The 26,272-nt window shown below is 42.9% G+C and overlaps 1 protein-coding gene across 1 annotated transcript in view; it reads right to left on the bottom strand.

Annotated features, from left to right (window-relative positions):
- The window catches only part of STAC (SH3 and cysteine rich domain), a 187,153-nt gene that overhangs the window by 17,819 nt on the left and 143,062 nt on the right, over positions 1–26,272 (bottom strand). The window contains exon 7 of the mRNA XM_018557802.1: positions 17,257–17,327. Within this exon, the coding sequence (XP_018413304.1) occupies positions 17,257–17,327 (71 nt within the window). The remainder of the gene's footprint in view (positions 1–17,256; positions 17,328–26,272) is intronic.

Below are 26,272 nucleotides of genomic sequence, written 5' to 3'. Positions count from 1 at the left end.
TATATATAGATATATATATACATACATACATACATACACATAGTAACTTTATCAGAACAAAAGAACTTAGTAAAAGCAAATTACCAGAAAATGTTCAATTTTGTACAAGCAGCAAAAATGTAACTTAGGAACCTACACAGTTGTATTTAGTGCTATATTTAAAATATGTTGAATTAAAGCATACATACCATAGATTGTACAGAGATGGGAAGTCAAGTAAAATAATACATAAAATACTATGGAAACACAAATTAAATATTGTATTTAATAGAATGTAGTAATCATTGTAATCACAAATGTATTCTAAAAAACATTTGTATTACATCTCAGCAAGGCACTGCCACGTGCCATTTAAACTATTCTGTAGATGAGTAGGTTCAGGAATATGATGAGATGATACTGTAATTTCTGGAGGAGTTGACACTTCACAGCTTAAGAGCAGTAACTTGCTAATAAAATGTGGAAAGCATTTTAATCCATCAGCTCTGACATGTTTTCTAGATGTAAATCGATTCGTTCTTTAAGTTAACAGCTTACTAAAACCTTGTTATACTGTTTTTAGACTGAATATTAATGGAAATAAAGGTTTTCTGAACATGTTAATCTTTTAAAACTCTGGGGTTGGATTGTTAACTAAAATAAACATGAGTAGGGTAAAAGGTACAATTAGATTGCATGTCCACCTATGTGAGCGGACACGCACAATCGCAATCCATGAATCTATCTAGCTGATGCTGATTGTACACTAATGATTCATGCTGTCTTAGGTTACCGTGTGCATTAAACATCCAATTAAAGTTGCTGTTATGGCTCCTGTTTCCTTGAGGTGCAGTTCTGAATCTGCACAGAATTTTTTTTTTTTTAAATAAGGATGTGACTGACTCGCAAATTTATGAAATGCGCACCAGGCAAGTTAAAAGAAAAAAGTATGCTATGCTGTCTTATGAAAAAGTCAGGGTATTAATGAGTATTTACCATTGGAAACTGCAGTCCTAATACCAGTTTAAAAAAAACTTGTATGCTGGTACCTGAGATTTGTGGAGACAGACTGTAGTTTCCTCATTCCTTTTACAAGTTTTTTTTTCAATCGTCTTTAACTATAGCCATAAGCTTTTGATGTGGGTTAATTTCTATGTGGAAAGCGCATGTTAAAATGCAACAGGCCTATGATAGACACACAAACTGTAAAGAAAACTCAATTTTATTTAAGGCATGGCACAGCTAAGCTAGTGTTTATAGACACTAGAACAGGGGTGGGCAATTCATTTTTTCAAGGGATCAAATGAGAAACTGGAACTGTTGTGGAGGGCCGAACCAATAGGTTGAACTCAATTCCACTTAATATTAATTTTATTGCTTTATAAAAAGAAGTAAATTATATAGTCTTGATATTGTCCCCATTAGATTGCCCCCTTACATTGTGTGTCCCCTTTAGTGTGTCCATTTATATTATTTTCCCTATTCCCATACCTTAGTTTACTACCATATTAGTAGGCCAGCGTTTGGCGCTAGGAGGTAGAGTAGGCTGCAGGAGAGGATTGAGGAAGATACTCTTCTGTCCTCCAGTAAATCTAAAGCTGGGGAACACATTTGATGTCACTTGTTGCTAGGACCACAGGTGGTCCTAGCAACTAATGACTGCAAAGGTGGTGGGTACCTGATTTCATTGGTTGCTAGTGTAACCCCCATCACCTTTTGTGGCATTGTCTGTACCCCCCCTGGGTGGAGTGTGATTCTGCTGTACCGTGGGACAGCCAATGAGGGACACTGTACGTGTATGTACAGTATAGCAGCCAATCACTGTTTTTTTCTCAACCAGTAGTGGATGCTGGGATAGGGTACATATACTGGAGGGAATTACCATTGCCTAAGGGTGGGCAGAGGCTGGAGTGTGGGAAGTGTTTCCCTGGGCCTCAATTATAGATGAGGGCCTGTGCTGTTGCCAGAGGTAGAGAACCAGGAAGATAGATGGCTGCTGAAGGTACTAAGAATCTAGAGGATCTCAGGAGCATGGCTGACATCTCTCCTGCTGGGGATCCGTACTCATCTCCCCCTGCTCATCTTACTTCAATTACTACTTACTGTACCTCTGATGGATCTACATTGACCTCAAGGCTACACAAGGAAAGATGACATCAAAGTCGTCCAGCCAACTCCACTGAGATGCTTATCAAAGATGGGGTATGTTAGGAGAAGGCCCGGCTGGGTGGTAATGTGATCCTATTGAATCTCCCTGGTGGTGTGAGTCTAGCAGCATACCTCCATGGTGATCTCCGTTGGGAAGACCAAATCCCCCAGACAAAAAACAAGTAGAACTCACATTTAAAATCGAAAAAAGTCCCCCCGAAGACGCCATGTATGACGAAACGCGGCGGGGCAGGCCTATCCTACTCGATACCGCACACAATACGGAAGTAAAGGCTATCTGGATGCTGAGTTTGACCGGCCGTTTTTTTCGATTTTAAATGTGAGTTCTACTTGTTTTTTAATAAATGGTTTTATTTACTACACCATGAGGAGTTTCTTTTTTGTAATTTTGGCTATTCACTGGCTTATGGCACACCGCTGGGACAGATGCTAGGATTTTGTGTCTACCGATCAACTTCTTATTGTTAACATACAATAATAGTGCGGTGAGTGTGCACCCCAAAGGAGCGGCTGACGTGGACACAAATACACGGTGTGGGAAAAGATTTTCGAGCACTTTTGGACTTTTTTGCACATGTTGGATTTAATAATAGTATTATTTCACTAAACAGCATTTATTTATCACTTTGATTATGATCCAATTTCCTATGGAAAAATATCTTTTTATTGCATGTCTATAGTGTATCAAGATTTCAGGATTATATATTAATTTGCAATTTTTTATATATTTGTTTACACTATCATCAATTCATTTATATTAGGGATGCACCGATACCGATACTAGTATCGATATCGGTGCCGATTCCGAGTATGTGGGCAAGTACTCGTACTCGCCCAAATGCTCCAATGCCTAGCACGAGTACTTCCGGTATCAGGAAGCCGGGCAGCGCATCATTACACGCTGCCCGGTTTCGCGATTGACCGGAAGCTGGCCTCGTGAGGTAAGGTTACCTTACCTTAGTATGTGTAGCCTGTCATCCCCCGGGGCCTCTCCAGCGAGAATGCGGCCTTCGTCCGGTACCCAGCCCGATCCGTCCAATCAGGAAGCCGGGCGCCGTCTAATGACGCGACGCCCTGCTTTCTGATTGGCCGGGAAGCTGGCTTCATGCTCCCTCGTCAGCTCATGACAAGAGAGCATGGAGCCGGCCTCCCAGCCAATCAGAAAGCAGGGCGTTGCGTCATTACACAGCGTCCGGCTTCCTGATTGGACGGCTCCGGGTGGGTACCGGACGAAGGCCGCTGGAGAGGCCCCGGGGGATGACAGGCTGCACATACTAAGGTAAGAGGGGACTTTTTTGTTAATCGGGAAGCCGGGTGGCGACTCTTTACACGCTGCCCGGCTTCCCGGCTAATCAGGAAGCCAGGTGGCGAGTCATTACACGCCACCCGGCTTCCTGAATGGGACTTCCGTCACTCTGTGTAATTGGTATCGGCGAGTACCGAAAAAAAATCATCGGTACTCGCACTTGGTACCAAAATACCGGTATCAGTGCATCCATAATTTATATGATCATTTATATTGCACGCTAGCACTTTTGCATGTATTGCACTTTTATAATCAGTATTAAATAGTTACTACTGAGGTAGTGACTCACACTCTTTTTCACAGGTTACATACATTGGCACCAAATCACTAATGAGAGATTGATTAATTAATTAATTATGCACATTAATTAGAAGTACCCTGATATCACCTGAGAGTAGGCTCATTTAACCTGCTACCGATCCCTAGCGCTGCACACTCATTATTTATAATGTAACTACTGTGCTGCTCTTTGTTTTTCTGTGGGCATGCTGGAGTAGAAGCTTTACAAAGTGCCAAGATCCCTTGCTCTACATCATCCATCCTGTTCTAGGTATATAGTATAACCCACCCTACACCACTACCTTTGTTGAATGAATCTGTGACTGCGTCTCTACTAAGATGGCTACCGCCACATTGAGATACAGAATGGAACAAGGCATGGTAAGGAGAGAAACAACCTCTTTTAATTTAACTGTTTACACTGTAAGGCAGAGGCGGATCTTTAATTAGGCAAATTAGGCAGTCGCCCAAGGCCTTGGGCTCCCTAGGGCCTCGAGGCCGCACTCAGGCGCATTGCCTCGCAGGCCCAGCCAGGCAAGGTTATGATCCCTCAGCCCTGTCGCTGTCAAACTGAGAGCTCATCCATTTCCTCTGTCCATCCACGTTGCCTTCTGGAGGTCTGACCACCAGCCAATGAGGAGAGACGTCACCCCTCCCATCCATCGCATGAGGATCTCAACCTGGGAAGGTGGAGTTTAACTTCGGAGGCAGCTTGAGTTGTCGGCACCTGGTCCTGCCCGCCCCCGCCAGTGAGATGCAGCCTGCACAGCCCTGGTCGGACCCGGCCCGCACAGTTCTGGTGAGAGGAGGCCTGCACAGCCCTGGTAAGACCCCACAGAGCCCTGGTGAGACCCCTATAGAGCTCCGGTTTAAACCCAAAAAAGCCCTGGTTAGACCCTACACAGCCCTGGAGAGACTCAACAGAGCCCTGGTTTAATCAGGACTCTGTGGGGTCTTACCAAGGCTCTTTGGGGTCTCTCCAGGGCTCTGTGGGATCTAACCAGGCTGGCTGGACCCCACATAGCCCTGGTTAAACCCTACAGAGCCCCGGTGAGACCCCACAGAGCCCTGGTGAGAGCCCACATAGCCCTGGTGATATCCCATATAGCCGTGGTGGGACCCTACAGAGCCCTAGTGAGACCCTACTGAACCCTGGTTTACGCAGGGCTCTGTGGAGTCTAACCAGGGCTCTGTTTGGTTTCACTAGGGCTCTGTGGGGTCTAACAGGCTGGTTAGAACCCACATAGCCCTCGTTAACCCAACATAGCCCCGGTGAGACCCCACATAGCCCTGGTGAGACCACACAGAGCCTTGGGGACAGTGGTGAGACTCCCACAGAGCCTTGGGGACAGTGGTGAGACTCCCACAGAGCCCTGGAGACCGAGGTGAGACCCCCACAGAGCCCTGGTGACTGTGGTGAGACCCCCACAGAGCCTTGGTAAAGGCTTGTCTTAATATATACAATTTTATATTGCCTCATGTTTAAGTATCGTCTAAGGCCTCGCAAACTCTAGAGCCGACTCTGCTGCAAGGGTTTTAGAAAATGTATTGAAGATTATAATCTGTACCAGTTACCATGTCCTTACCTAAAGTGACACTAAACACAGGAGTAAAATCTTAAAAATACATTCAAGTACCTTAACTATTAACACAATTGTAGCTTATTTGTGTTGAACTATGATGAACTACAATCTCAATACAAATGAGTAAACTACAGGTGAGATTGTGGTCCATCACGGCAGTGAGCTTGGAGCTGTGGCTACTTTACAACACACTCAGGGATCATGGGGAACAAAAGTATCCACTCTCCAGAAGGAAGGACAGTGTCAGCATGAATTGAGAGATAATTTGAGGCTCTACAGCTGAGTGATACACAAATAAGCTACGTTTATGTTACTAGTTAGGGTACTTGAATGCATTTTTACGATTTAACTCCTGCGTTTAGGGTCACAATAAACTGACTAGGATGGTCTATCCCCATTATTACCACTGAAAGTGACGACAGCGACGATTCTGTGACCGAGCTCAGTGATGTGCGAACTTGGTACTCTATTTACTGTGGTACGGATCAGGCAGCACCCCCAGAATTCCCATTTACTGGAACATTTTTTAAATTATTATATTATAATTTCTGATAATTATTTATTATATTATGATTTTGTGTTTCAAACTTTATCATACCCGGGATGTCTACTGGACTCTTGTTTGGACAGATTTAGGTGAGTTATTCCTAAGATTTATTAAGAATTATAGGCCTACAATATAAAACAACAAATTGCCATGAAAAACAATGTACCGCTTTGGCATGCTAAAATCCTGCATAATCAGACCGCCAGGGAGGTTAAGACCTTTAATATATCTATGGGATAGATCATTTTGTTTTTTAAAGATACTTTTTATTGAGTCATTTTTAGTTTTTCCCGTGTCACAGAAACATACAAAATACCCCTATATCATACAGATAACACATTCAACAACCGGGTCAACATAACCCAAGATAAAATGCGATAACCATTTCACAGTTCACGGTTTACAATTTACAATTTACAAGGTTACATAGTCTAGCACCCAGGGCCCCGCCTCCAAGCACAAGCAAATATAAAGTGGGATTTGGAACACATCCAGCAGTAGTCAATACATTAATCAATATAGCATAAAACACATCCAGGAGGACAAGGAGGCCATTAGCCTAAAAAGTGGTCACGTCTTTAGACCTCACCTCATATCTACAGTAGTGTTAGGGGAGGACAGCCACGGATCCGAAATGCGAGCAAAACGCATCGGGTTGCCCCGCTATTCATGTGTAAGTTTGTAAAGAGGCAATGCTTGATCGACCAATCTCTTCCAATCACCCAGGGAGGGAGCTTTCGGGCTACCACAGACCATGAGAATGTTCTTCCTAGCGTAAAATAAAAGGAGGCGTAGTAGTGTCTGAGCACTTGAGGCCAGTGGCAATTCGCCAAACAGACCGAGGAGACAGAACGCCGGGTTGCAGATATTAGGGAAACGCAGACTGCCCTCCATGAAGGAGGTAACCTCCGACCAAAAGGCCCGTATGCTAGGGCAGGACCAAAAACAATGGAGGAAGTCAGCCTCCTGGCCACATCTCTTAAAACAGCCTGGTGTCAAGCGAAGGCCCAGTCTATGTAAAAGGGTGGGAGTGTAGTAGGCCTGATAGAAGAAATTCATCTGTATCAGTTTGTCCTTAGAGGCTATCACAGAGGACATGTAGCTCTCTTCAAAGTCACCCGAATCATCCTCCTCCAGGTCTGGGAGAAGCGACCACCACTTCCTCTTACGGCCGTCAAATCTACCAGACCTGTAGGACATACGTTCCATATAATAAGTTGAAATCAGTTTTGAGGAATCATCCCTTCGCAGTAGTCCCTCCATGGGTGACAGGGCCGGTGTAAAGGCGGTCGACCCAAATTGGGTTCGGACTGCATGGAGGAGCTGGAAGAAGGCCACAAAATCAGATTAGGAGAGCTTCAACTCCCCCCTGAGTTGTGGAAAATCAAGCATCACCCCATCCTGAAACAGGTAAGACATGGATTTAATCCCTTTCGAGGACCAGAAGGCGGCTGATGGTAGGCGCTGCAGCTCTGGGAGAGTAGGATTACTCCATAACTGAGAGTAGGTAGAGTGGGACCATGTGGACAGTGATAATTGGTTAATGACATATCTTAGGATACGAACAGTCACAGAAATCATGGCCGTTCCGGGTTGCTTGTTATGAATCTCCCTGTACAGAACATTATGGAGACATTCAAAAGAGATTAGAATGGAGGCTTCAGTAGCTGTACAGGCATTTCCCATCTGAGGGACTAGCCAGTCATGGACCACCACTAGTTGGGACGCTAGATAGTACATGTGAAAATTAGTAAAGGCCAGTCCTGCCATCGAGCGAGGAAGCTGCAGCACCTCCAAGGCCACCCGGGGAGTGCGCCCCCCCCACAGAAACACAATGCAAATAGAATCAATTTTTCAAAAATAGCTCTTTGGGACATAACAAGGAGCATTGGCTAGTACATACAGCAGCTTGGGGAGGAAGTTCATTTTAATGATATTGGCTCTTCCCATAAGATCCAGTAGCAAATCCATCCATTGCTTGGTTTTCAAATGAAGAGAGCCAATAACCGGGGTTAAGGTATTAGCAATATAGGAGGAGAGAGGTAACTGAATCTTAATACCCAGATATTTGAATTAATCAAGAACTCTTAACGTGGACATAGAGTGTATATTAGCCAGTGTAGTATTATCTAGGGGAAATAGGACACATTTGTCCCAGTTTACCTTAAACCCCGAGAAGGTTCCAAATAGGTCCAATAGCTGGAGGAGATGAAATAGGGAGCCATTCGGGTCAGATAGATAAATCAGCGTATCATTTGCATATAGAGAGATTCGCTCCTCCAGGTCACGTATCCGTATGCCCCTCAGAGAGTCAGATTCCCTTATCCTGATCGCCAGAGGCTCAATGACCAGGGCAAAAAGGATAGGGGAGAGAGGGCAGCCTTGCCGAGTCCCTCTGAAGATATTAAACGGGTCAGACACCTGTCGGTTGACTCGCAGCCTGGCTACAGGGGTGTTATATAGAATCTCAATCCAGCGGATCATTTGGGGGCCAAACCCATACGCTTTTAGGACTTTTAAGAGGTATGGCCACCCAACACTGTCAAAAGCTTTCTGGGTATCAAGTGAGATCAAAGCCCTACCCTCAGTCGTGGGATGAGAGTATTGAAGGTTGGTGAAAAGTCTGCGGATGTTCATTCTAGTGGAGTGGCCTGACATAAAGCCTGCTTGGTCGCTACCAATGACAGACAGGACATGTTTATTAATGCGTATTGCCAGAATTTTGGCCAATATCTTTGCGTTAACATTAATTAAGGAAATAGATCGATATGAATCACATTTAGTCTGATCTTTACCCGGTTTCAGAATAAGAACTATAAGGGCTTCTCTCATAGATGGGGGGAGTATACCCAGATCGGATGCCTCATTATAAGCGGCCAATAGGTGTGGGCTCAACTCCTCCCGATAGGAGTCGTACCATTCTACAGGGAACCCATCAAGGCCTGGGGTCTTCTTGGTGGGGAACTGGGTAATTGCCAACTCTATCTCATCTGTAGTGAGCGGTTGATCCAATTCCCCACTAGCCTGGGCGGATAGGCATGGAGGAGTATAGGCCCCTATAAAAGGACAGGAACTCATCCATTATTTCTTGGGATGTGGTGACAATAGTCCCTGAAGAGGAAACAATGCGTGGAATGGACATGGGGTTAAATTCAGGCTTCAAGAAATATGCCAATAATCTGCCCGCCTTGTTACCAAACTCAAATATCTCTTGCTGGGTATGTAACATTTTCTTGTTGGTATTGTCCAGGAGGAGCAATTCATATTTATGCTTCTGCTCCATCCAGTCACTATAAGTTGAGGCAATGGGGTCCAACACATTATGCGGCTTCAGCCTCTCTCATATCACGCTCCAAGGTCAGCGCAGCCTACCCTTTAAGTCTTCGACCGACCCGGTGGCAGCCATGAACGCCCCTCTGAGCGTGGGCTTACAGGCTTCCCATTTAAGGGAGGAGGAGGTCACAGGGGCATTGTCACTCCAGTAGTGGCTAATAGCCTGTGAACAAGCGGTTGCCACGGAGGGATCAGAGAGCCAGTGGGAGTTCATTCTCCACACTCTGGTAGAGAAGAAATGCCCCCAACTGAGCTCCACTAACAAGGGAGCATGGTCCGAGATCCCTCTAGGGAGATATCTCCCTCCTGAAAGCCACAGAAGAATAGCAGGGGTTACAAAGGCCAAGTCAATCCTAGAGAGCGTCCTATGAGTAGCAGAGTGGCATGAGTAGGCACTCAAGTCTGGCCATTTCCACACATCTAGGAGCCCATATCCCTGGATCCAGTCAGAGAAATTTGTATTGGGGCGTCCCCCGCCCCCAATGCGGTCAAGTAGTGGATTAGGGGCCAAATTGAAGTCACCCATAATCAGTAAGGGGGCAAGAGGCATGGCTAAGGCTGCGTGAGTGATGGTGTGTAAAAGGTCTACCCCCAGGGGCCAGCGTCAGGGGATCCCTGTCTATAGTCAGATAAATGATAATGAATCTACCCAGAGGGTCTGTTTTTACCTGAAGAACGTCCGCCCGAAGTGATTTAGCCAGTAAGATGGACAAGTGAATATGATGAGTATACAGCATTAAAGGATCTGGCTACCCAGTGTTTTTTCAGAGCTAAAATCTTAGAGCCCAACAGGTGGGTTTCTTGCAGGCATACTACATGTGGCTTATATTTATAGAGGAAATCAAACACTAGGGAACGCTTGAGGCTGGTATTCAGACCCCGAACGTTCCACGAGATAAATTTATATGACATCAGATGACAAGCAAAGTATCAAAGGTGCTAGAAGGTGAGTATTCAAGGAGTGAGATCTAGTAAACCATTGTCATCTGCAGATAGGTAAAGTATATAAACAGTAAAAAACAACAGTCAACTGACCATGAACTACCATTCCCATCCCACCCCGCTTGTTAACCCAACTTTAACAAGCACTGATTCCTTAATGAACCTTAACACTCTAGTGCAGGAACAATGCCAAGTGGGAAGGGGGTGCAACCACTCCAAGCAGGACCCGATCTGAGCATATCCGAGTCCCAAGCTGCAGCGGTATATTACTTTGACGGTCCCTCCCATTAGAAGGGAAGTGTTGTATAATAAGGGAGCAGTTAGTGTCCAGAAGTATAAAACTCAACCAGGATCATGAAACGACTGGAAGTGTAAGGCACTGAAAGCAGCAGTGTATCTGTAGAGATGGTACTCAATTCAATGTCCACGATCAATCAGATAGTTCTAAAGAAGAAGGGAGTACTCCAAAAGGTAGATTAGTGGTCTTTGTTGCGGCGGCGTCTCCGCTGAGGAAGACCCTTGTTATTCAACCACTCTGAGGCTTCAGTAGGTGAGGAAAAGAGCTGCACTTTCCCATCCTTCATCAACTTGAGCTTAGCAGGATAGATCATGGCGTAAGTGACCCCTTCCTGGCGCAGCCGCTTCTTGACCTCCAGGAAGGAGGATCGTTGGCGCTGTAATTCAGCAGAAAAATCCGGAAAAATTAAGACACGGTTTCCATTATAGGAGAGTTCCCCTTTAAGACGAGATGCACGAAAGAATCACCACCTTATGCCTGAAGTTAAGGTTCCTGGCAATAAGAGGCCTAGGTGTTGCCCCAGGAGGAGACATCGAGGGTGGTGTGCGATGTGCCCGTTCAATAAAGGCAGGAGAAGAGGGGGTGAAATCTCCAAATATCTCCCTCAGCCAATCTTGGAGAAAAATCTCAGGGTGTGGGCCTTCTGACCTCTCAGGGAATCCAACAAAGCAGAGATTATTGCGCCTGGAGCGGCTCTCCAAATCATCCATCTTGGCCTTACAGGCCAGTGGTATCCAGTGGACAACGGAACCATATTATCTTCCAGGGTAGTAATGCGGCCCTGTACATCATGCTTCAGTAGGGAGAGATCTACATGAACCCCTTCAATCTGTGACGCTAGGGAGGTTTTGCAATCACGGATAGCCTCCATTAGTTGCATAAGAGTAGGTTCAGCAGGAGATTGTGACTCTGCGGGCATAGTCTGCCCCTCCCCCCTCACAGCAGGGGCTCTGGGGGAAAGCTGTGTAGCATGGCCGTTTTTGCAGGCATCCAAGGGAAGCTGTGCAGATTTCCCTTTCATTCCCTGCTTTGCAGGCTGAGTGGATCTCCCCTGTGAAACCCCCTTACTTGTGGATGAAGGGGCCGGATCCGTCCGGTACAGGTAGCCCGAGGCCGCGTGTCCGCCACCATCTTGCGGCCTTTGGAATCGCGCCAGCTTCTCAGCCGCGGAGACGTCTTTCTGGTCTCCAATTTTGACCATGGTCGCCGCCGGGAGGATGAGGAGAGAAAGCAGAAGAAGCCGGTAGGTCTTACCCGCCGAGGGAACCGTCAGGATCAGGTAAGGATGTGTATGGGACTGAAGCTGCTGTGATCAGCGACCGTCCATGCACGCTGCTCGGCCACGCTCCCCATGGGATAGATAATTTACCAGGATCCAAGGATACCAGCTTGTGCAACATTATAATGCTGTAGTTGTGGAAATGTGAACTGTATGTTTGACTTCTGTTATGAGAGAAACATGGGAACTGTCATTCCAAAGATGGTTGGCTGACAGTAAAGCTGACTCTTTTGCTTCTGAGTCTTCTGAGTAACTGACAAATATGCAAATAGAGACTTTTCTATGACTTTTCTCATTTACATACTTGTTCTTGGTCAGTGATCCAAAGAATGTAAGTCATTGGGTCAGCATATTAGGTGGTCAGCAAGCATTTTCATAAGGCTGTCAGCAATAGTAGTCCCATGTTTTTGTAATGATAGGTTACTGTTATGGTTCCAATCGAACAATTTAACAATTTCAATTTCTATCAACTGCCTCCTTTAATGCTTGCTCCACGTCAATTTATAATACTTTAGTGGGTATAATAATCATTCTCTCCCTTTGTACACATTCTCACTCCTTTCTCCTATTTTCTTTTTTTATTCCTGACCCACTTTCACTTTCCTGTTTATGCATTATGACTGCATACTTCTCATTGTTTTAATTCTGTTGCCTGATTTCCTCTCTTTTTTGCAATACACATCCCATCCAGCTTTATTTTTACTTGGGCCTACTGTGGAGTTGATTTACTAAAGGAGTAAAACATGTTCACTTTGCAAGGGATGTTGGGAACAGGGGTGTCCCTAGCATTATCGCTGCAGCTGGTGGTCATGTTCCACGGTGCAGGGGCTTGGTGCTGGTGGTCATGTTTGGGTGGACAGGCAGGTTCATGCTGGTGTTTACGTTCAGGGAGGTTGTTGGGGGGGTGGGGGGTGTTTATGTGGGGTGTTGGGGTCTTTGTGGTGCATCAAAAAAGCTCTCGCCGGCATCATGCCCAGCTCACTGACGTCACTGGTTGCGTCCCGTCACCCCCTGCCAACCAGTGACATCAATGGTTGCCAAGAGCTGGGCTGGACACCAGCCAGAGTGTCTTGTTCAGCTCCTAGTAACTAGTGACATCAACGGTTGGCGGGAGCTGAGCAGGGTGCCAACCAGAGTGTGGCCTTACACATCTTACTGCCAGCTCTTAGCAACCTAGGATGCTCTGACAAAGAAAAGGGGTGGCAGTGACCCAAAGAGCTGCCATCTGAGGCAACGGCCACAGGCTGCCTCGTTATAGGGACCCCCTTGGTTGGGAAGATGTACTGACTTCAAACATCCAATAATGTGCAAGCAAATTGTCTGTGTTTTCCCTTTTTCTTGCACATGATTGGATATTATTTGCAAGTGAATTCTCACCATATTCACTAAGCTAAGTTAAAATGCCATTATAAACTGAAAATTCCCTAGCAAACTGAACATGCTTTACTCCTTTAGTAAACCAACCCCAATGTATGTGTATACTGTTTACACAACCAGTTCTTTCTCTTTTTATTTTAAATCCGTCATTGTGATTACTAATGAAAATAACATTATAAGTTTCTGACAAATTTTAAACCCTTGGCAAGTTTTGCCTGATGTGAAAATTGATGTGAAATGTTTAAGTCTAATGTGTAGTGGTCCAAATAAATACCTGTCATGTTTCTTCAAATTATTTGGTAGATATCATCCCCTAGCCTCCTTTTAAACCAATACCATACTATGACCTATTTTTGGGCAAGTACATTTTCTTTAACATCACTATGTCAGTGCAAATTAGTTTTCAGTTTATTGTGAAATGTGTGCTCCAAAAGATAAATAGTACATTTGGTACAAATAGTAACATGTTGCAATACGTGATGTTGATATAGGAGTCTGCATTCTTATTGTATTGGAAAATGCCATGTCCAAACTCATCACAACTATTCAGTGTTTAATTAAAAGTGACTGTTTTCCATGTTTTTGTGTCTAAGTCACTGAAAGCATGTCAGAGTTAATCATGCTTTGATTTCCCGCTCAGAAAGTGACTGCATCGCAGACAACACTTTAATGTTCCATGCCTGCCAACTTATATATTCAACTTAGTCTTTTAGGTATTGCCATCCTGACACAATGTTAATAGTTTTGGAAGCAGTTAAATGGAAATTATTTTTAGAAAAAACAATCTTGCAGGTTAAGGTGTATCCATAGCAACACTACCGTAGAGTAACATTTGGCTTCCTACCCCTACCCAAACACCTAAGAATTTCTATGGAACCTCAATAATATATTTTTCCTCCACTGTCTTTTTTCATCTTTTTCTTTATTTGAGCTCTTATACCAATATTTACAGCTTTCTTTCTCTATATAAAGAGGCTTGCATTTTTATAGAATAATACTGTTATGTATCTTATTTTGAGCTAATAGCGCACATTTATAATATCTTATTATTATTTGTTGTTTTGAATTGTTGTTTATTCTATTGTGCTTCACACATTTTTAGATTGTTACATTTATAGTTATTAACTTTGTCAGTTATTTGTATGACATGTAAATCTATTATATAGGATGGGTGGAAACCAAGAGGCATACCATTGCTGCAGGGGAAGAGGAGACAGGCTTAAGGGAGCGGTGTCACAGCCGGCTGGATCCAAGGTTCAGGTGAGTATAACTTTTTTTTTTAAATCTAGACACCTTTGCAGTGCAAGATTAGCCTGACTGCAAGGTTTTTTTCGTGGAGTTCCTCTTTAAATACTTTAAACAGTGCTTGTTATAGTGCCTATATATTGATCTTATTAATTTCTTCTGAAGCAATTGTAAAACATTTTTATTTTAGGGGATTATAAAGTTATGTTAGTTACATTATCTTTAGGTAATAAGGTTTTAATTTAAGGATGCTTAATAATGACTATCTTTTGGTTTATTGCTGTTTTTTTTCTGTTGCATTGCGGTATACTACTATCAGTAGCTATGCTGGCAGAGCTTTGGATATGGATACCACTTTGTATGATGGGTTGTGCCCAAAACCTAATGACTGTCAGAAATGAATGCCTTATTTGCATATTAGGTAGGTGTCTAGATACTGTATGTTTGTGAAAGAAAAGGAGATGCAGAGAGAGAGAGATAGAGAGAGAGAGAGAGAGAGAGAGAGAGAGACAAAGAAGATGAGGAAATATTAAGCTCTAAAGGACATATAGGTACCTGGATTCACTAAACATGTAATGCTTTTTTCACTTCTGATCGGTCATTCACTCGGCTGCCCTCGGCAGCTTTGTGAATAGACCCCTTAGTGTCCTGTTAGGGGTATAACTGTGAGCAGCAGCATCAGTGCCAGTGCCAGCTTAGTGCCAGCATCAGTGCCAGCTTAGAAGTCAGCAACTCTTCCAATGATTAACACATCATCTTCACCACTATGAGTCACATACACCGATAATCCATAAAACTATGACCACCAGCCTAATAAAAAAGGGTAGTAGGTTCCCCTTTTTGCCACCAAAACAGCCCTGACCCATCGAAGTATGGACTGCCCTGGACATCTGAAGGTATGCTGTGGTATCTGGCATCCTTTAAGTATCCAGTATCCACCGGCCTCCATGGATTGGACTTGTTTTTCCAGCACATCCCACAGATGCACGATTGGAATGAGATCTGGAGAATTTGGAGGCTTCATCACAACACCTCAAACTCGCTGTATTCCTCAAACCATTCTTGAACCATTTTTGCAATGTTTTGTTAAACCTCCTGCTCTTTATTTTAATTAGAAGCTGACAAATGTTTAAAAAGGTAAACAAAACTATTTTCACATACAGTATTATTGTTTTACATTTTTTTTAATAAAGGACAATTACAATTAAACTGATGGTACTGCAGATACCACTGCAACCTTAAGTGACAGTGTTCATCTGCAGACCCAAGGCTTCTTTTTTTTCACTGAAGTCTCCAGCTGCCTGTGATCAATAATCAATGTCATAGCAGACATAGTGATCATGTAGTTGGGAAGCACTCTGAAAGTGGCGACCTGAGCTGTCAATGACAACTAGGATTGAGGGCCAGCAGCTGTTTAAAGTATGCAGCTGGCTGTCAAAAAGTAGTGATAAATGCCATGCTGGGGACGAAAGGCTGCACTGACGGCGGCCTTGCTCACTGTGAATCCGTTGGGAGAAACGGGAGGTGCGGGAGAGGCAGCGTCATAAGCGCCAGTACCGCTGGGCACAAGGGCACCTGTGGCATTCCTGGGTACAGGATGCACAGGGCTGGGGTTTCTAAGCCTGGCAGAAGGAGGGTGAGGCATTGGTGGGTGAGGGGGTAGGGGGGGGCTGTGAAGAAAGAGGTGCTGATGTGGAGGGGTTGTTGAAATTGAGGAGGGGGAACAGCCAGCCAGCCTGACCTCTTTCCAGCAGCTCCCTGACCCTAGAAACAATTAATTCTGTGTCCATGCTTGCCATGCATAGGAACATCCAACTTCTACTGTTGTCGATGATCCTCTGGATGGATGAGTACGCCTCAGCAAAGCCTTGGTGGTGGGAGGTCTTGCACCACCCTATCAGCCCTTAGAAACGTAGCCAATCACCTTGAGCTACTTTACATATCAAGGAGCTGGTTACATTCCCTTCAAAATGAGACCATGCTTCCCGCTGTCAAGGCCCCTTTGCACTAGGGGGCTCCAGGAGCCTTCATATCTCCAGCATGGGGCATTGTGCTGGGGAACATTAAAAAGCAGTTCTCTGGCAGCAAGGGGTTAATGTGATGGCCTTACTGACCATGACATAATGGAAGCTTGGGAGGTAGATGAGAAGTACAAAAGGAAAAGTTTAGATTTGCATATAAATTGAGCTGCCTACATGTTCAGATCATATGATTGCCTTGACATGTGGTTTCCAGTGAAAGTAACCTCTCTAAGTTTTTTCATCAAATGATTAGTTTGAATAGCCCAGGATTGTTATAGATGTACAAAATAAATACTAATCAGTACGGATGTCATGTACCGATATATCGGCCACCGAAACATATCGGCCGAAAATTGCACTTTTGGCTAAATGCCGAAAGTGCAATTTTTCTGCCAATATAGCGGCTGGCGTCTCTCCTCCCCGCACTGCTCAGCCTCCTGTCACAGATCGGCAGAGCGGTGTGTGGGCGGAGACAGCCAGCACTCTCACAGGAGACTGAGCTCTCCTCCCGCACATACTTGCTCATCTTTCCTGTGACATCGTGTCAGGATGAAGCGTGAGTACAATCAGTATCAGTATCGGTAATCGCTGAGTGTTTATACATAATTGAGGACATGTTTACTATGTCCTCAATTATGAATGAATGGGAAGTGATCTACTAAAATAAAATATAAAAAATTTAACTTTATAAAAAATAAATAAAAATAAATTTTTTAAAAAAATTTGAAAAAGTTAGAAAAAAAACATTTTCAGTCTGACATTCTTTTTCATTTCGGTTTTAAAATTTTCATTTCGGTGCACCTCTACTAATCAGTGTTCTACATTATTACACAATTGTCCTGCTACAAGTACTTTTAAAGAAAGTTTAAACATAACTAAATATTTTTTTAAATGTTACCGTTGAATTTATGCCCGTCGCTTGCTGTTCTTCACTGTAAGATTCTGTACCATTTTCTAAGTAGCTAAACACTGCAATACAAAATAAAAAATAAATAAATACAAATTGTGCATGTGTTAATGTAGACTACATACAGAACATTTTAACAACAATGAATAATATAATATGGTACATCTTTATACATTAGCATAATCTGAAAATGACAGTGTAAGATAGGATTTGGTTAGCAAAAACACATTGCAAGAGCAAAAACACTCTTACCAAACACATCAGAGTCCTTGGAATCTATCCTACCAGCTAGAAAAAGGGTAGCCAGACTTTGGCCCTCCAGCTGTGGTAAAGCTACAATTCCCATCATGCATCTGCCTCTGGAAGTCCTGCCTATGACTTTCAGAGTCTTCCAATGTCTAATGTGTTTTGTAGTGTCATTACAGCTGCATGACTGAATTTGGCTACCCCTGAGCTTAGAAGAACACAGGAAACATTACATCCTTCCCTGATTCCTCCTGTTATTTTTTAGGGCTGTCGTTACACAGAGTGTAAGCGGTGTGGGGTGAGCATTAGTGAGTAAGAGAGCTTCAATTTTGTATATAGTATTTATTCTTTTGTTCTTTATATTTGTACAAGTTCTTTAAGAATCTAGTGACTGATTTTTTTCTTGTTGCTATGTGGTAACACCAGATAAAAATAACATAACTACAGCTATAACCATGCTACTGCTATGGGACCCAGACGCTCCGATAGCCTGGAGTTACCTTTACACATTGATTAATACAGGTAGCAAATGCATTGGCAAATACATTTGGATGAAATGCAGGGATACAAATTTGAAAACTTTATTTTACCATTGATATGAAAACAATGATTATTCTAGAATTAAGATTCTGTGTCCTCAATCACTTTTTCTGTTTCAAAATATAAATATCAGGGGTCTGTTTAGATGCCTGTTATTTCCCAAAAGCCCCTAACAGTAAAGTTAAAACAATTATATAAATAATATAATTTAAAAATTATTTTAAAACATTTGAAAAGGCTTAAAAAACATTAAAGTTTTGGTTTCGGCCTGACACATTTTCTTATTTCAGTTTCGGTGTAAAAATGTCATTTCGGTGCATCCCTTGTTTATTGTATATAATTCTGAGATCACCTGTAAGCACATCTCCATGGAAACAAGCCAAATTTAGAAACATTCAAATTTGTGGATTGACGTTATGGGGAAAATATAATGTTACTACGTTTTTCACTGACAGTGCTAAAAAATATTTGATTTGTCAGAAATGTTATGAAGTTTCATGCAACACACATAGGAAATAATAAGAATTCTGACCAGATAATAAGAAAACATGACATACTAACATTTTAATTGACAGCTAGGGGCTGCAACCCATAGTACTACATTGTTAGAATGCTTTCTGGATCCTATTACTCTAACCACTTCATTTTGGCAAGCTAACTTGCCAAAGTGCCAGATTTAGCATTAAGGTGTATTCAGTTCTTCGTAATGGAAATATGCAATTTTCCTGGCAAACGAAACCTATAATGACAATGTCCTAGGCTTTAATCTGCAGACTGTGAATGGAAAACACATCAATTTTACCTGCTTAAGATACTGAGAACCCTGCCTGCAGATGGACATGAAAGGACAGTAAACTTATCTCTAAATTCCTCCTTAACAATATGACATTACTTATATTTAGTGCACAGTTTTCAGGTTTTCTCTGTGCTTAGGAATATTATTAACATTTTTGGGGTGTTAACAAACTGTTGCTAGTAGTTCAATGTATAGTCTAACAGGTGGCTTTAAAGGGAAACATTGTGCATACTTAGAACATATTTTAAGTGATCAATGCAATGTTTACCTTGCAATGTTGCCCAAAACCAGCCTCTTTTGAACTTAAAAGAGAACCATGGGGTAAGTGTTTCTCCCCGAGGTTCTCTTAAGGGTCACGGGAGGACATATAATAGCGTCCTCCCTTGACCCAAAGCTCAGTATGTCGCGAGCTATAGCTCGCGGTATACTGAGACCGCCGCAGCCGGGACGGATCATGACATTACTGTCAAGATACACCCGCTGCATTAGTGACAGCTGGCTCTGCCTTTCTGGAGTCAGAGCCAGCTGTACCCGCACCTTCCCCGTCCGTTCCTCCAGTCAGTGCTGGAGGATCGGACAGCGGAGGGGAATCCCTGCGGGGAGATGACTGACAGTCACTGCAGGGACATGATCAAGAAGTGAGTGAGCGACGGTATGTGTTCGCTGACTTTCCGATCAATTGAGCCGACGTGTGACAGTTTCATTGTCACACATCGGCTCGAACTATGAGGATGAGTGATTTTCACTCACCTCATAGTTCTCCTTTAACCTCCTGCCATCCTCCGTACAACAGACTGGAAGAGGGGCAGCACTAGGAATCAATTAGGCTCTGCTGCAGGCACCTATGCCATCAAAGAACATTCTGACAGAAGGGGAGAGCAGAGTGAGTGGAATTGTTGACTTATCGGTGTGTTGATGCTCCTTTACGGCCCAAAATGTGGGCCGTAAAGAGTCAGTTTATATAATTAGATGCCAGCTAATGTTTTTAGATGCATAATTTACCTAACAACTGAGATTTGTCTAGACCTGAATTTTATTAGAAGTGGTGGTCGTCAGAGTAGCACCATTGCTGGCTGAAGGATGTTGGTTTTTATTTTTTAAAGCAGTCTTATAGCTCAGTGCCATTTTCATAGCTGGTTAAAATAAAACACGTAGAGTTACTGCGAAACGTTTCCCATGGCACAAATACTGCTGCAAATTGCAAAATGAAAAACAACAGCAGCTCTCGCCAAACCACACTCAGAAAGCATCAACACCTCCTATCAATCCTTACTAGTAGCCTCTTATATTGCTGTGATACAGAACCCAATTAAATCATAAATAAGCATCATTCTGGCAGAACTGTTACTGGTAATGGCTTTATATCCGAGACTTTTAAAAGCATTTCTACTTCATTATTCTGAATTACTGAAAAAAATACACAACAAATCATTATTGCTGGAATCCCCAAAACACATGAAAGTGCACAAACAATCTTTAAAGTGCAACAAAGAAGAATATGGATAGCTTGCACTGCCGCAGCTAGGCTTACATTTTTTTTCTAAATAAGCAATAAAGTAAATATAAACTCAATCCCTAAAACTTGATACAAGCTTCAGCAAAGTAACATAGTTACATAGTATTTGAGGTTGAATAAAGACATGGGTCCATAAAGTTCAACCTTTGTGTGTGTGTGTGTGATTGTGCATGTGTGTGTGTATATGGATCCCTGTGTGATCTTGTTTTTAAGAGTACCTGTACGCCTGTATGTTATGGTTTCTGAGGAAGGTATCTACATGCTTTTTGAATGATTCAATACTCTCAGCTGACACCACTGCTTATGACAGCGAGTTCCAGACTTTAACCGCTCTAACTGAAAAAAATCCCCTACGCCCTTTGTGGTTAAATCTTTTCTCAACCAATTTTCAGTGGTGGCCTCTAGTCCTTGTTATGGAGTTTACTGTAAAAAGTTTATTGCTGATGTTGCCATCACTACTAAACAGCATGTACATCAAAATCATGTCCCCTCTTAATCGTCTCACTTCTAGCGTGAACAAGTTTAAATTTAATAACCTTGTCTCATAGCTTAGGTCCTCCAGCCCCTTAATTAGTTTGGTTGCCATTTTTTGGACTCTCTCCAGCTCCAGGACATCTTTTCTGAGGATTGGTGACCAAAACTGGCCCACATACTCGAGATGAGGCCCAGTGGTGTCACAAGGGGGGTGCGGCCCGCCCCCGGGTGACACAATTGGAGGGGTGACATCCAAATGACTGACAGTCATTTGGGTGTCACCACCTCTAAAAAGTCGGACACTCGGTCATGGACCGACAGTTTCGGGAAAGGGGAGGGGACCCGGCGGCATACCTTATCCCGCCGGGTGACTGTCCCCTCTTTTCTCTACCGGCGTCCATCACCAAGATGGCCACCGGCAGATACCCATAAGATCGCAGAGCATGTGCGATGACTTCACGGTGGGGTGTCACCTGGAAACCACTCCGGTTGACACCCAGCCTCAGGACGCTCTTGATGAGGCCGAATCAGTGATCTATAAAGTGGCAAAATGATTGCTTTGTCTCTACAGTACATTCCCTTTTTTATTACAAGACAGTATTCTGATTGCTTTGTTTGCCTGGCATTGCAAGCTATTATTCAATTTGTGGTCTACTATGACCCCCAAAGCTTTTTCCATTTCTGACTTCCCTAATGGAGTACCCATTAATATGTATTCCTCTTGCCTGTTTTTACCCCCAAAATGCATTACTTTACATTTTTCAACATTAAACCTCATCTGCCATATAGTTGCCCACTCCACTATTTTATCCAGGTCCTCCTTTAAAGTTATAATGTCTAAGTCCGTGTCTATTATCCTCCCAATATTAGTATCATCAGCAAACACAGAAACATCCAGTACATAAAACTCAGCAAATGCACAAAGCATGGCTTATAAAGGGAGGGGTATGATCATTCAGTGATTGATTGCTAGAGATTGACTTTGAGGTGGAGATCCCGACAGGCAGGGCTGCCATTAGAAATCATGGGGCCCCATACAGCCTACATGGCTAGCCCCCCCCCCCTTGCTGTCAATGGAACTCTGGCACTTGTAGTCCCCCCACAGTCACACACTATTATTATACATTTATTAAGCTCTGACATATACCGCAGTGCTATACAGAGAACACTGAGCCGGTCACATTAGTTTCTGTACAGAGGAGATTACACTCTAATGCAGAATGGCATCTGGCTGTTGGGGGACTACAAATCCCAGCAGTACATTATACAGCAATGCAGAACAGTATATGAATTGGACTCTGGACTTAGTAACGCACTGGACTCAGGACCCACCTGAGGCCCCGCAGATTCCACCTGAGACCCCGCGCAGCTCCTTACCTGCCGCTGCTGGGGCCTGGAGTCTCCTGCCACCAGACCGACACTGCTGGGGCGAGTCCTCTCCCCCTGCTGGACCGGCGCTGCTGGGCCCCGGCCTCCTTCACCTCCTCCGCCGTCAGTGGGCTGGGGGGGTCGGCCCCCCAGGCTGCCTGGGCCCCTGATGGCAGCCCTGGGGGGTATTGGCCATACCCCCTGATGGCAGCCCTGCTGACAGGCTTTCAAATCAACCCAAAAAGATTTTCACCAAATTATATACAGTATATATATTTTTTTTAAACAAACTGCACCTAAACATTTGCTTAATTTTTCAACAAAATCAATTTTGCCTAAATTGCTTCACCTATTCCTACTCAACAGCAACTCAAATATAATGCCAAATGAAGATATCTTTGTAATGTTATATTGGTTTTTAGAAGTATACCAAATATGTTAGAGTATATTATAGTTTTTACACAATATCACGTAGAAGTTAAGATTTTGGATAATACAGTATATTGCCTAATTAAACAGACTGTAGTACAGACCTTCAAAGCATGCTGGCCTCTTCTTCAGGCCAATATGTTGATGTTGCCTAAAGAAAGGCCAGCATGCTTCAAAAGTTTGCAACTCAATCTATTTAGTCAACAAATGGAATCAATCAAACCCTGAATCCAAACTTCTATTTCTTTTGATGGCTTATGCGGTGCAACACGGCTGCTAATATCAAATAATTAGATATAAATAATGCTTTCTTGCCCTATTTTTATTTTTTTAAACTAAATACCCAAAAAGTAGGATATTTTCCTGATGGGAAATATCCTACTTTTTGAGTATTTACTTTTATGCATTCAGTTGAATGTACTGTATATTTGCTTTTTAACAATAATGTCCAAGCTATAAACTCAGCATGTAAATAGATACAATTACATTTTTCAGTAGACGAGAATAAGTCAAATAGGTCACTTAATACACATTCTGTTGAAAAGAGTTATCTTCATGAAACCCCTGCTGCAGTAGTATCGCAACAGTGGTGACAAAGGTAGAAAAGCCTACAAGTTTTCAAGTGTGTTTTCTATAATTTAGAAGACACTTTGATGCATATACGTTTATTATATTGTGGGAGATAGTATAACATTCATAATAGGAGGATCCATTTAGACAGGGAAAGATTTATCATCAATGAGGACATTAATTTTTCACAACTCTCCAAACTCAATAACAGAGGTCAGCAGCTGAAACTTAACAACCTCATTCAATCAGTATGGAGAGTAGGTGCTACTTTATTTAGTGAATAATATTAATAGAGTTTTCATTTAATTGTTGAAAATGCATATCTACAGTCTGTAGTATGAAAACCTAGACAAAATTAAGAAATTAAAGCCTGCATGTTTAGGCTTACTGGAATCTTACATTAAAATGTGTTCAGACCTGCTTTAACTGGAGCTGCAATAATTGGAGGTTAATCTTCACTTCACATGTACAGATTAATAAAATATTGATCAATGCTCTGGAATAATGTAACTTCATATGAGAATTAGTACAACATTCCATGTACAGAAGAATAATTAAGCTGATGCATAACATCAAATGTAATTGTGCGGTACATTTCCCTTGTAATTTAAATCTACATTTAGTTAACAGTTTCTGAAATCCTGTAATACCTTTAGTGGTTTAAAAACATATACTAAAAAAGAGCACAAGGCACATTTAAATAAAAAACACGTACCTGATGATGAATTCTTTTTTGTTTTTACAAAAAAAGGGAAAACTGGCGAAACAGTAAGTGGTCTATTCTCTAAGCTGCCGTAGGCAGCCGAGTGAAAGACAGACCTGAAGTGAGCTGTTCGGCTATTCCCTTCAGGCTGGTACGGCTGATTTCAGCCGTATATCGGCTGAAGTCAGCCGTACATCGGGTGGCTTCACGTGGCTACGGGTCAGCATGTTCGGCAGACCCAAAGTGCAGGAGGAGCTCGACTCAGCCGATCCAACATCTGGATCGGCTAAGCCGAACCTCCTGCATCCTACTTGCTGCTGTTCGGTCTATTCTTATAGATGCCGAACAGCAGTGAGTGAATAGCCGAATGCCGCTGAGCGGCATTCGGCTCGGCTGTTCTGCTCGGTCCCTCAGAGGGACCGAGCAGAAAAATAGTTAAAAAAGTCCCAAAAAATAAATAGAAAACGATTGTGCGGAGCTAGCAATGACAGCCAGCTCCGCCCAATAGTTTTCTATTGGCCCTCGGTTCTGCAGAAGAAAAAAAACCTCTCCCGGGCGCTCTGGGAGTCTCCCGCTCCCGGCCGCCCAGGAGAGAAACACTGATTTTTCTTTTTTTTTCTTTATTCTGACACGGAGCCGTGTCAGAATAGAAAAAAAAAACAAAAACACATTTTTGCCCATAGGAATGCATTGTTAGATTCCTATTGGCTATTGCAATAGCCAATAGTATACTAGCATTGCACCTGCCCTCTGCTGCAATTCTCCCGCCCTCTTTTGCAGTTCCCCACCAGGTCCATCAGCAGAGGACGGGTGCAATGCTAGTTTACTATTGGCTAATGCAAATTGCAATAGCCAATAGGAATCTAGCAATGCATTCCTATGGGCAAAATTTGTTTTTTTAAAATATTCTGACACGGCACCGTGTCAGAATAAAGAAAAAAAAAGAAAAGTCAGTATTTCTCTCCTGGGCGGCCGGGAGAGGAGAGTTTGCTGTCTGGAGATCAGTGTCCCTGGTTAGCTGTCAGAAGCCAATGGCCGGCCGCTCGGCCAGCTTCGGCTTTCAGCGCGGCTCAGCCGAACCGAGGCATATGCCTTCGGCTCGACTGAGCCGCTCGGCTAAGTTCAGGAGCTGTACGGGCTATTGTGAATAACCCGTATAGCAGCCCTTCGGTTCTACTGAACTGAAGGGGTCCTGGGGCCGAAGCTAGCCGAAGGATCGGCCGAAGCTACGGCTAGATCTTTCGGCTGCTTCGTGAATAGACCCCTAAGTAGTATAAAATGTAAGTAAAGGTGCCAGGTATCATCCATGCTCTGCAGTACAGGCATTCCCAAACACCCCATGCAGGTTACTGCCATGGATGTAAGTGTTAGTGAAGTATACCCCTAGTGACCTTGTGAAGTGCTGTCTTGATTCTGTCTGCAGTTCATTACTAAACACTGATTATTAATGCTGATTGCCATCTCCTTGTTGACTGCATCTATTCATAGTCCAAGACAGATTTTTTATACTTTACAAAATCACTTCAACTAGTGATTCAAAATGTCTGGGATGTATGCTGGAAGCCCAAGACACATCTATGCTTTCAGAAGTAAACTTCTTCGACAGATCTAAGTGTATTCTTTCCTGAACATCAGAGATCAATGCAGCCATTAAAGTGACACTAAACTCACGAGTTAAATTAAACAAAATGCATTCAAGTACCTTAACTATTAACAAAAATGTATATCAGTCCCATTATGGAGTACAATCTCACAATTAGTTTACTAATTTGTATTGTGATTATAGTCCATCACAGAAACAAGCTTGGAGCAGTGGCTACTTTACAACACATACAGGGACCATGTGGAACAAAAGTAGCCACCCTCCAGAAGGAAAGATAATGTCAGCACCAATTCAGAGATGAAGTAATGACAAATCTGTGCTTATGGGTGGATTTGGAGAACTAATAGATGTTATTACAGCTGCTGTACTATAGACACTATGGTCAAGATGTGAATATTAATAGGTATGCAGCGCTATAGGTCCAAAGCTAGTACAATGAGTCCAATCTAAAGACTAATGATAAACCAATATCCATTGGTTGTGCATAAATATAATTAATACAGAAAACCTCTTTTGATTGTGTGTGCACTGAACAATAGATTTACAATTATCCTCTGCTAATATGAATGGGTTAAATGATCCGTAGTACATGATATGTAGCCCTGTACCCCCTTTTCCACTTACAGAGCTTGGTTATTTTTCTTTTAAATAAATATTAATGTAATTTTATTGGTATCTATCTACCAGTAGCTGCCTCATTTCCCACCCTCGGCTTATATTCGGGTCAATACTTTTTCCCATTTTTTTGGGTAAAATTAGGTA

This window comes from Nanorana parkeri, unplaced genomic scaffold (assembly GCF_000935625.1).
Source record: "Nanorana parkeri isolate BGI_ZX_2015 unplaced genomic scaffold, ASM93562v1 scaffold304, whole genome shotgun sequence".
Classification (NCBI taxonomy): Eukaryota; Metazoa; Chordata; class Amphibia; order Anura; family Dicroglossidae; genus Nanorana; species Nanorana parkeri.
Note: the sequence above shows the minus strand (reverse complement) of the source record. Positions and strands in the feature narration are given on the sequence as shown.